Source organism: Calypte anna, chromosome 8 (assembly GCF_003957555.1).
Source record: "Calypte anna isolate BGI_N300 chromosome 8, bCalAnn1_v1.p, whole genome shotgun sequence".
Taxonomy (NCBI): domain Eukaryota; kingdom Metazoa; phylum Chordata; class Aves; order Apodiformes; family Trochilidae; genus Calypte; species Calypte anna.
In genome coordinates, this window is record NC_044254.1 from 24,696,604 (window position 1) to 24,709,127 (window position 12,524).

The following is a 12,524-nucleotide window of genomic DNA, read 5'->3' on the forward strand; positions in this document are numbered from 1 at the left end:
GCAAGAAAGCAATCTGTTCAAGACATGAGGTTCTTTAACTTGGGGTTTTTTTGTTTAGTTTGGGGGGTTTTGTTGCTGGTTTTTCTGGGGGTCACACCGAAGCTTTTCTGATTAAACACAAAGCTCTGGGTTTATTTCCAAAATCATGAAAGTAAAGGAAACCAGACTTAGAAAACCAAACCAAACCCCTTAACATTTGTATGACTGTATTTGACTAGAGATTATTTTTATCAAAAACTTGAACTTGAAAAAGGCCTCTAAATAAGACACACAAAGCCAAGTTAAATCAGAGCAGGCAGTGATTACCTAACAGATTGGGGATCAAAGGATGACAGAGGAACCCTTACTCACTACTTCACTGTCTTCATGAGTTGTGAAACAAGTAGTACAAAAATTGTTTTCCTTGCTCATCTAAGAAAATCTTTTGTTCTGTGTTGCATAAAATAATTAGTGCCAAGCAAAAGTATTTTTAGTTTTTCACCTCAGCTAAAAAACTCCAAGACCTCTTGCTCAATCAGAACAAAGCCCTCCCTCCTCCCAAGTTTCTTGACTCTGCATCTGTACCTGACTACAAAAAGCATTAAACCTAACAATAATAATAATAATAACAAACCAAAAGAATAAACCCAAATTGAACAAAAAATCCCCACCATCCATGGAAGACCTATGCAATAAGCTACAGTATAGATCCTTTTCAATTATGAAATTAAAAATGCTGCATTTCTCATGTCATCTCAACTAGATGAAAGGCAGTTTTAGGATGAGTTTTTTGGGGGTTCTTGTTTGTGTTAGACTGTGTCTGGATGGCACCAAATCTAAATAAGGTATGGCCTTAGTCTCTGACTCATTACTGTGTAACAACCAACAATCCAAGATCAACTGTTTATTTTTTAACTAAATGCAGAGGAATGATTGAAGAATTACCTGGAATGGAAAGCTTTCCCTTCTATTTCTTCCACAAACACCTAAAACCTCAAAAATCCTGTTTGTCTACAAAAGATGTCTTCTAAAAATGCTATTCTTAATTGTACTACTTACAAAATGATGCATACAATTAACCAAAACAAAGCTAAACACAATATTAATTTAAAGGAAAAGAAACAAAAGACAACCAGAGTATACCAGGGTATATACAAGTCTACCTTAGAGCAGAAAATCTGCACACAACTTGCTTGCTGTAGCCATGAAAGGCACACCCAAATTTGAAATAAAGGTAATAGCAAGTTGACACATCACTCTCTTACATGAAGCTTCTCTAGCAAGTCATTTTCTTGGAATACTTACCACTAAATCCCAGTTATTTTGTTCAAGCAACGTTATAGCTTCATCAATATTTTCAATACCAGTACATGCCTAGAAATAAAAAGAAGCAATAAACAGAATTAAAAGCATTGATCAAAATCAGTGTATTAATGCTTGTAACTTTGTTATTTTCAGCAGAATGACAGGAAAGATATAGGTCTTTCATTTCTGTTAGGAGAGGGTAATCCAGAAATGAGATTTCAAGTTTTAAACATCAAACATTTGGATTCTCTGTTCCACCAGAGGATTCTTGGGTAACCTTGAGCAAACCACCCAGGGAAATAAGACAAAGTAGTTATTTGTAAAATTAGGACAACAGTGCTGTCCCATTAAAGTGTCCTGAGAATTCTACTATCAAAATTATGAAACATTCACACTACCCTAGAAGGAAGTACAAAAATAATGAGTATTTAAAATTATGTTTGACATGACTGAAACATTTTGTCTGAAGCCAGAACCACACACATAAACCCTGCTGCCTCCACCATCATCTTAGATCCCTACACACTCTGGGTGTTACACAGTGTAGTGTAATAGGAAAAGAAGGTGGAAAGTATGGATTTTTGATCAAAGTGATAACTTATTATTCCATTTACATATGAACATTCCACATGAAACTATTAAACTCAGATGACAGAACAAAACATTTACAGTGTTTTCCTTTCAGACCAAACACCTGCATGTTGTTCTAAACCTGTAGCCTGGCTTTACCTAGTTTAGGAAATCTCATCAATTGGCATTTCTGAAGTAGTGATAACATCCCACAAAGTGGCATAAAAATAATTGAGCTTAATCCTAAACACAGGAGAGCACCTCTACTCAGTGAAAGCCTTGATCCAGCATCCTTCTGTTGTCTTTTTTTTGATCCCCACACCTTTTCAAGTGTTCACCTTCAACAGGCAGAGCACTGCTCTTCATTCTGCCACATATTTGCTACCACTCCCTCTGAAGGATGGATTGCAGATGGATTAACAACAGTTCAGTTTCTTTCTAAAATTTATCTTCCATCCTAATCAAAGCAATGCTCTGTACTTCAGGTGCACAAGGGGAGTTCAGATTTTTACAAGATCTGAAACATGATCATGTTCCTTCTGCTCCACCACACAGTTATATAAAAAGTTTATGTAAAGCTTATATAAAACTAGAGTTTAAAAATCCAGCCTTTCAACAGTAATAATACTGAGTTAAACAGCAGCAGCAAACAGAGCATTTTGCCTGATTCCAAAGATACACAGTCCTGTTTTTCACTTAATGTGATGGGGAAAAGGGAGCTAGGAACAGAAGCAGACTTTTTTTTTTCTCCCAAAACATAAAGAACTATCAGGTCATACATTTTTCCATGCTCTGATTTTTCTCCCAGTTTACAACAATGAAGTAAGAAATAAAAAGTAGAACAGAAATCACAGACTCACTCAAGGCCAATTCTCTCTTCCCAAACTCAAGACTGAAGAATTCCATGCTTATGGAGCATTACATGCAATATGTCTACACAGGCTGGTGGACAGCAAGGATCACAAGAAAGTATTTTAAAGATTTTGGGGTTTTTTTTTGCCTGCAGAGGGGAGACAGCAGGTTCTATTGATCCCCAAAGCTCTCATTGCCAGATTGATTCTCTCAAGATAAAAATTCTTCCATTGCTTATGTTGTGTTAATACTGAATTTCACCCACTTTGCATATGGAGTGCTAAAAAAAAACTTAAAATACAGTTTTGCTCTTCAGAAGCATCACTTTCCTTCTCTTCCACTACTTCCAGTTACTTCTGAAGCTAAAAATGAGGCAACACTTTAACACATTCCTAGGAAAGGAGGAGGTTATATGCTTATGCCAGGTAAGCTTGAGGAGTTGCCATCTCTGGGCTTGAGCTTGTCAGTCCTGAAATCACAGGAGGGTTCATCCTACAACCTACCACTGAAATCAACATTGACAGCTCTGTTGCAAAGGGGTCCAGTCTGAGAAAAGGTTTTGCAGAAGTGAGAGTCTGAGGTTCTACTTGTAGTCCAGTGACAGACACTTTAAATATCTGACCATTACAGAATTAAAAATTTACTATTTATCAGCCCTGCTGTGTGTCAACCTGCAATAAGATCCTGACCAACAATGTGTTCTTCTCAACCCTGGGCTGTGCAGGTGAAGTTGAGGAGAGCATACCTAAAATTCAGGGCTCAAATACTGGGTTTTGTTGCCCCCTCTTCCATATCACCCCTGCAGCTCATCTGACTTGCAGCTGCCCCTGGGCACACTCTCAGCCCATACATACTGCAAATCAATTCAGCTCAACTTGGAATACCTTTATTAAGAGATAAACTAACCAAAATTAACTTACCCATCTGCCAGTGAAAGGAGTCAGCTCATCACAGTGGAACCAGAGTAATTAAGAAATTAAAATGTCTAATCTGTATGTCTACATCCTTCCTAAATCATCATCTTCTTGGTGATTTACTACAATCTAAAATAGAATCCTGCTCATTCTCAACTGCAGAGACATTGGGGTAATAGGAACAGACAGGCATAAGCTTCAACTAAAACCTTTAAAAACCATCAGAATTCTTAGTAGCCAAAAAGCAATTTTGCTGAAAATCCTTGGACCATTTTTACAATCACTTTTAACATTTACTCTCGAGGAGTTCCAGACCTACGAGTTCACTTTCCAGGTGGACTGTTTTTGCTAGTTGTCAATAAAAGAGAAACTCTTCTTGAATTATGAGTATGAATGAATGAGTGCCCCTTATCAATGGAACCATAAAACACCCTGTTACCATCACAGCACACTAATCTTTTTCAGAATAATATTTCAACATGAAGGAGGAGAACTGATTCAGACACCACACACTGCCCTACACCCTGGTCATGATCCACTATTGGTCTAAACATGAGCAAGACAAAAAAAAAAAAAAAAGAAAAAAAGAAAAAAAAGAAAAAAATTGTTTCTTTTTAATTGCTTCATATCAAGAAAAATTCAGGAGAATCACCTGTTTTGCACCTTTAGAATTTTCCCTAATAAACACACAAGACAGGTTGTCATCCCTTGCTGGCAAGCTTGATAAGGAGCAGCTGATCAGTCCCAGAACAACCTGGGCTGCTTCTGCCTTTGTTTTCTGCTCCTGTTAGGGAAACACACACTGGAAACAAGCAGGTTCTGTGAGCAACAAAAAGAACAAAATCCCCTTCCTTGAGGGTTCGTCTCTCATCCCTAATTGCAAGAGCTGATTTAAGTTTTTCCTATGGCTGTAATATTTACAAGAGCTTCTTTTGATAAACTTCTTTCCATGTTATCTGGCTGTGTTTTTATGAAATTTAGAATATTTAATTGGGATGAGGCCAGGGGTTCAAAAAATATTTGTGGGGACACCTGGGCATCATAAGCCTGTAAGTCTTAGGTTTTTTTAGGAAGGCAAGACTAAAATTCACAGGATCTACTTATTTACCATGCATATAGATTTTTTTGCTCATTTTTCATGTCTTTCATTCTACTCAAGCAAGAAACAAACAAAAAATAATTTAAGACCAAAAAAATCGTGTTAAATGTGCACAGAAGCAGAAGGAAGTAAACACAGCAAAGCAGATGAACTCTAAAGACAAAAAACCCACCTTTGTCACTAAGCAAGTAAAGCATTAACAGTTAAGGAGAAAAAATTGGGTTTTTTTATTCATAGATTTTATTCAGCTTTATTTTCATGAGATGTTTTTTTAAAAAAGGGGAATTAAATATTTTAGAATAAAATTCTAATATCAATTATTGATTCAGACAGCAACCAACACAATCCTCTAAGTCACCAAACTGAAAGAAACAAAATACCACAGTAAAGGTAGAACTCTCAAGGATCACTGATTTGAAAATCTTTACAAAGCAAAAAGAAACCAGTGGTTTTTTGAAAGGCAAAGGGAAGGAAAAGGTGGAACAAGTTCCTTCTCCTCTCCTCTCTTCATTTCCTCTAAATCCAGGAGGGCATTTCTGCCCTTCACAGCAGCTCCAGTGACTGTGCAATCTCTTTTGTGTTTTTTTCAGACCACACAAGATGAAAACAAATGGGATGAGAAAACTGTTGCTTTGGACTGAATGCATAAAATCAGGTTCTGAAGTTACTGAATGTTAAAACAACTTTCTCAGCAGCCTGCTTTTCCAAGCCAGGTAAGTGTTTCCACCAGGCAGATTTAGATTTGCACACAATAAAATTTCAGTGTGCTTCTCCAAATTTGTTTTTTTCAGGTAGTTTAGCAGATTACCTTTTGGGATGGAGTGCTTACCCAGATAACCAGTAGGGCTTTTATCTAACTGGCACAGAAACCTTAATCATTGTAGCATAAAAGAGGCAAAGCAGCCACCAAGGAAACAATTCAGTGGGAGAAAAGTCAGAGGGCAGAGACTTCAAGGCATTCAAGACAAACCTAGGAGCTGCTTCCAGAAAGCTATAATGTAGGATGACAGTCTTACTCTTCTAAATCCCTTGCAGGGTGGTCTGACCCCAGCAGCCATAACAGCTGGATGTGGGTTTAAGGCCCCCTGTCACCCCCCCACCTCCATGGTGTCAGGGTTCTGCCTACCTCCACATGGCAGGGAAGCATCTGGCAGCAGCTGCTGTTGGAAAGACTTCTCCAGCACCTGCTCCAGGGATCCAGGCAGTTGTTACCCACTGAAACTGGAAGGGACAACTGGGACTCCTAACACAGAGAGCTGGGCTGTTAATTCTGCAAAAGCTGGGAAAGCAACAAGCAGCTGTTGCTGGCTGGAAAACAGAGCCAGGCTACTGTTGCCCCAACAGAAAGTGGGTGGCAGTTGTTGCACAGAAGCTGGGAGCAAACAGGATCTGGCAGCAAGGCAGGATTTATCTCACCTGTGGCATCACTCCCCTTCTCTAAAAGACAAAATGCAGCAGTCAGAAGTAGCCAGAGGACTACACTCAGCTTAAAAGCCAGGAATTGGATACAGAGGACTCACAAGTCTGCCACTCTCAACATTTTTGTTGAACAATTCTATATTTCCTTTGACTACCAACAGCAACTTTATTCCCTCCAAACAGAGACCATCTCTAAGCTGACCCAAGGCTTTAGCCTACAACATTTTGCACAACAAGTCCAGGCTCATTAAAATCAGACACATGGCTGTGAATTACACCCTGCACCAATCTCTCCTCTAAGGGTCAACTAGAAACAGACCAAAAAAAAAAATATCTCACTTTGTACCTAACTGATGTCCACATGCACTCTGCAATTAATACCCTTGGCTGCAGCATCCTGCAGTAATTTAGAGCAAATAACCAAAAGGATAAAACTGGACCCATAGCTCCAAGTATCCAGAAGAGCAACAAACTCAAGCAGCTCATCTCCAGGACAGAGTGACACCAGTTGTTAACTACAGAGCCTGTTTCCCCTCTCACTAAAGTCACATCCATCTGTCTCAGAGTAAGGCTAAGCTGCTGTGATTCAACCTGATGCCTGAGACATTGAAACAGCTGACACAGATTCTTCTGTGCTGGATGAGAATGAAGAAAAGAGCTCTCTGTCATAAGCATTTTGTTGCAAATGTAGCTCAGTCTGTCTTTTTAATATTTATACAAAATTACAATGCCCAAGGAAATAATTAACTCAAGGCATCAAAAGATTCAATAGGTGAGATCACCAAGGAAAAGCTTTCATCCTTTGGGATCTCCTGCAGCACCCCAGAAAGACAGCAGTAATAAATGTCCATCCATTGCAACTGCAGAGACAGCACCCTAGGAAATGCTTGCTTTTGAAAGTACTATCTGAATTTTTAGCACTAGAAACAGCAATCCAACCAGAGCTAATTCTATTCCATAAGGATATCAAAGATTTTAAAGAGAAATCAAAAGCTCTGGCAAAGAAAAAGAAATATTGTTAAATCAATTCACTATCATTGTGTAACTTACTCTTCAAGAGAGAGACAAGGAGCATGGAAAACTTGTTTTGCAAACAGCCCACTAACCTGCTCACATGGATGGCTGAACTCTCCAGGTCAGCAGCTTAAAAACACCCAAACTCCTAAGAGCTCCTTAATAGCATATAAGATACAGCAAAGGATATTAGTTTCTCCTTGCATTCTCATCCTGCAATATAACCAAAATTTAGCTTGCTGTTTTATTCACCTCCTCAGTTACAACCAGATAGATCAGGTCACAGACACTTCAGCTTCCAGTCAGATTTTGAGTATCTCCAAAGAGTCTGGAGAGCCTCTCTGGGCAGATTATTTCACTGCTTCACCAGCCTTCACTGTGAAATTTTTTACTTTACATTTAATTATGATTTCCCTTGCTGTAACCTGTATTCACTGCCTCTTAATCCTCAGAGTCAGCAACTCCAAGAGAAATTTGATTCTATATTGTCTGCTATCAGCCCCTGTATAGCTGAGACAGCAACCAGATCCCCCTTTAGCCTTCTCTTTCAGGCTACACAAACCCAGCTCCCTTAACCTCACCTTTCACAAAACAAGCTCCAGCCTCCTCCCCTCCTGCACAGCCCTTGCTTCAGTTTGTAAATAGAGGGACTGATAGTGGACACAGTACTCCTGGTAGTAGTGGTGCCAGCAGTACTGAGTAGAGCAGAAGAATGGCCTCCCTCAGGCTCCTGGCATACCAGTGCAACCCACTATGTAGCTACTACTTGTACTAGAGGGATCCATAATGCCCTTTCTAAACACTCCTATTAAAAATCAGGTTTCTGGATGTAGGATTTTTAAACAACCCAATCCTCAGTTCCCTGTTTCTGGAGCAAAGCACTGTTCCTCACTTCTTTTCCCCATCCCTTGTGTGGAGAATCACTGAGTAATCAAAGAGTGAAGTATGAGCAGCCAATGGCAGCTCCAGGTTGTATCTGCCAGAGGTCTACTCAAACCCAGAAAGCTTTAGGACACTAATTCACATCTGACTTATTAGCAACTAAGAAAATTTTCTTGAGAATTAACACGTACACAGTTGCAGGAGTGATCACTTCAAAGCAACTGAAACAAAGCACAACACTTGTCCTTAAAACCAGGTCAGGCTAAACCAATATGCTCAGCCAAGCAAGTAAAGGCTTTAGCACCATACTGTCAGGTTTAGGATCCAGCTGTAGCTCCCCTCTGGGCCATCAAGAGATTCAGCACATTCTGACACTCACAGGTGAGATTTTCTGGGACCTCAGCTATTCTCATCCCACAGTCCCACCTGTCCCAGGATGCCCTCCACAGACTGCATCCCCTCTGTGGCATCTCCTGTGTCATTCTAACCTTGCAACAACCCAACTGATGCAATGAGACTGTTCTGATTCTGAGTCACCCGTGGTTATTAAATCCACTTTTACTTCTTTCTGTTTCAGACAAACACTTGATAAAAACATCCAGGCATATTGACTGAGACACAAACTGAAAGGTCACCTACTGCAGGCAGCGAAATGAAGAGATAAGAATGCTTCCCTGGTTTTACATAACCCAGAAAGCCATCTGGTAAAATTTAAGCAGATTCACCAGCTGTTGGCTTAACAAAAACAAACTAATGCACTTACCAGTGTCAGAAATGGAGAAAGGGTTTAGGCCAGTTTTGCTCCCACCCCCCCAACTATTTACAAGCTTCATCATTCTACTATTTGAGCACCACCTTAAGCAAAACTCTGAAATACAGAAGCACTGGTCCCTTTCTGCAGGAGGAACAGGGGGTAATTAAAAAAAAAATTACGTTTGTGAAGTTCACAGAAAACATTTGCACCTATTAGTAACCAAGCAGACAAGAGTGAACTTTGCCCACGCTCTGAGATGACTGCAAACCTTCTGAACAAAGCAGGCAGGGTACAAAGTCTAAACTGGCAGCATGAAGCTCTAACCACTTCTTAGCAGAGCAAGTTAACTTGACACCACACTAACCACTTTCAAATGGTTTCCAGCAGACTTTGAACACTCTTGAGGCTCTGGAGAAACTTCTGCTTCCAGAATACCATCCAGGCACATCCCTAAGAAGCCTGAGAGCTGAGCCAAGACATGAACTCTTGCCTCCCAAGCCCCATGCTAACACTCCAGTGTTTAAACCACATGAGCAACATACAAAGAGCAGTGCTCAAACTGTGTTAAAAACCAAAGCCAAAGTCAGCACCCATTCATTAGTACTCTGGACTACTAAAGTCATTTGTCTTTCCTGAGGACTGAAGACAGCCTCCATCCAGTAACTACAAAAAGCTTTACTTAGGATTATCCTGAAGTTTCTGTCTTGTCCCAGTGAAGATGTAAACCCAAGGATCTCCTGAATCAGTCTTTTGGCTCTTACAGCATACAGTATCACACAAGAAAAAATGATGGAAAATAAAAAAAGAACCAGAGGCATCAAACCCTTCTGCTTACTGGATATTTGCAGTTATCTTCACTCTCCTCGTTGCCTCAAAAGCAGTAGAGCCTTAAAAATAACTGAAGGAAAAATAAAAGCCACTTTCTAGATAAGCACAAAAAGCACAAATCCACACAAAAAAGTATTTTACACAACATTTCATGAACACATTTTTTTTGTTAAAGAACAGGACCACAGGGGCATGTTCCCTGGATATGGTGTCCAAAACAGGCAATCACAACAACACTCAAGTCCCAGCAAAGCACAAGTCATATCATAACACAGGCCAACAAGGACTGAAAAAAAAAAATAAAATTAAAATCTCTAAAGACAAAAATTATATAAGCTTTTAAAAGCATCAGGAAAGGAAGCCTGGCAGTGAATCAGTGGGACTAAAGAAAGAAGATGCTGAAGATGGTATATAAGAAAGGTAAGGGCACCCAGGAGAAGCTACATGAATTCTGTATGCTGATACTGAGCTTAGGGACCATGCTGTAACAAAACTGCTCTTTGCAGAGAACTCTCTCATCCTAAAGTGTCAGCAGAAACATAGAGAACAAACCACCAAGATCACATTATAGTCCCCAGAATTTTAAAGGAACTTAAATTTGGATTTTTCACAGCAGGCTGTTCTTTGAATCAGCCTTAAATTAAAGTTAAATCAACTTAACACTCTCCCAGTGCTGACATTAGCTTTTTGGAGAATTTTTTTGGGGTGCAAAATATAAGGGGTGAAGATTTCTACAGTTCGGACAGATTTGACTTCTGTACCATAAAAAACAGCAGAAATTCCAATAAATGATATAGAATAAAATTAGTATGTACATTAATACATATGAGGAAAAGTGAACACAGCTTCTATAGAGTAAATTCATGTATCACAAAACTACACAGATGTCACTGAAGAATTAATCAGAGGAAGAAAGCAAGACTAACTCAAGCTGACAATTTATTTCCAGTGTCTTATAACAAACCCCACCACCAAGCTCTTAAAGCACTGACTTCCAGAAACTAGGATGAGGCCAATCCACTCAAATCCTGTTTCTCTTGGCTGTTTCCTAAGGAGCAGCCACTGCTGCAGAGGAGACATTAGGCCAGATGGGTCTTCGATCTGAGCTGATGTGGCACCTCTGATATTTGCTCACACAAACAACCTGACCTTTAAAAAAATAATAACAGAGGTGACTCAGTTTCAGAGGTTTTGTCTTTCCAAATTGTTTCCTGCAACAGCTAAAATATGAAACCTCTCTAAAATAACTCAGGGGCTAAGGTACTCTGCTCTCATTTCAAAACATCTCTGAAGAACTTCAGCTTTAATGAATTATTTTTTTCAAAGAGTAACTCCTGCTGCAGAACAAAGACCTGCCCAACCAGTTAAGCACAGAGGACCAGTAGATGATGGCTCTGATAGACCAAACAACATGTAATGCATACATTAGGGCTCTGGTTTCCCCTCTGAGCACTTTGCTTTTACAATTGCCCATTATCAAGTCAGCTCTGAGAAACAGGTTTAATTCACAGGTATTGACCCAGCCAGCAAGCAGGGAATTTCCTGTCATCCCAATGATGAGGGATGTGTAAAATGTTAGTACTTCCTTCCCCCAAGCTTTTTATTCTCATTCTTACAGTAGTTAAAAGAAAGGACTTACAGCCTTTAATAAGCTATTAACTCTTTCTTCTAGAAGGGATACACATGAGAAGCAGGCTTGAAATGAGAGCTGAACCACAAGAACTGCCCAAATAGAGGGGGAAATTCTACCTGTGCAGACTTTCCAGCACTCACACAGTATGTTCAAGATGGGAGATTCTTAGGACTGCTTTAGACATGTAGTAAATCACTCAAATCCTCATCCTCTCCCACAGCTCATTTCACAGAAAAATACACACTTGGTAGGTGTGTTTGCTGTAAATGATCCCTGCTTACCAAGAATTATTAGCCACATTTTATTTTCAGTGTGCCAAATAGCTTTCCCATTACCTTTCAATGGCAGCATATTCCTAGCCTCTGGGAGTACATAGAATTAATAATGTCAATATTAGAATTAGTATGAGTTGTCATGGCATTTGGAAAAGGATCCTACAGCTCCCACCTCAATCTGATTCAGTGACCTACTAACCCAAATACCTATATGAATGGGCTGATGGAAATGGTGACATGATGACTATGATGTGAAGAGTCTTTTCAAGGTAATTGAATGAAAAGAACACTATAAACCTCTCTAAAGATGGATTGGTGCTCCTCTGGTGAATTATTTCGGTTCTTACAGCTGGGCAGTAATGCTCACAAATCATAGTATCCTCTTTGTTCTCTATAAATGTCAGATTGTATTTCTAATTAACCATTTGTCCTAATAAAGGAGAAATTAGCTGACTTTTCCATTAACAGCTATCCGTGGAAATATCCACATTATCATGTTTCTAAATGGACATCACTCTTACCCCAAATTCTTATTTGTGACACTGGAATCTATTTCACCTCCAGTTTAAAGGCGAGGAAGGTGACTGGTAAACCAAACTAGACTGAGGAATGTTGAGCTTTGGCATTACAGCTGAGTATCTAAAGAAATTAAACTGTTGATTCTTCAGAAACACACAAACAACAAATAAATAGAAGCAATGGCCTTGGTAGCAGACAACAGCAATTAAAATAAACAAACTAAAGCAGACTAAGCATGCAGTATGCTTTTATTGTGTCTCTTGACCCTAAGGCCATTTCCAGCAAACAAAACCAATTGTGTTGCAAACCACGAGGTCCAACTACCAGTTCCAGTGCTGCTACTGACTGGGTTATTATAACATGATAAAAAATTATAACATGATAAAAAGCAACAAGGATTACAAGGAATTCTAATCAAAATGTAAATTAAGAGGTCTCACAGGTATGAGCTTCAACACCCTACAGTGCCCTAAAATCCTCA

At 39.4% G+C, this 12,524-nt stretch overlaps 1 protein-coding gene across 1 annotated transcript in view; it reads right to left on the minus strand.

Moving 5' to 3' along the window:
* FAF1 (Fas associated factor 1) overlaps nt 1–12,524 on the minus strand; it is a 163,834-nt gene that overhangs the window by 145,425 nt on the left and 5,885 nt on the right. Inside the window, exon 2 of the mRNA XM_008493946.2 lies at nt 1,285–1,353. Coding sequence (XP_008492168.1) covers nt 1,285–1,353 — 69 coding nt within the window. The remainder of the gene's footprint in view (nt 1–1,284; nt 1,354–12,524) is intronic.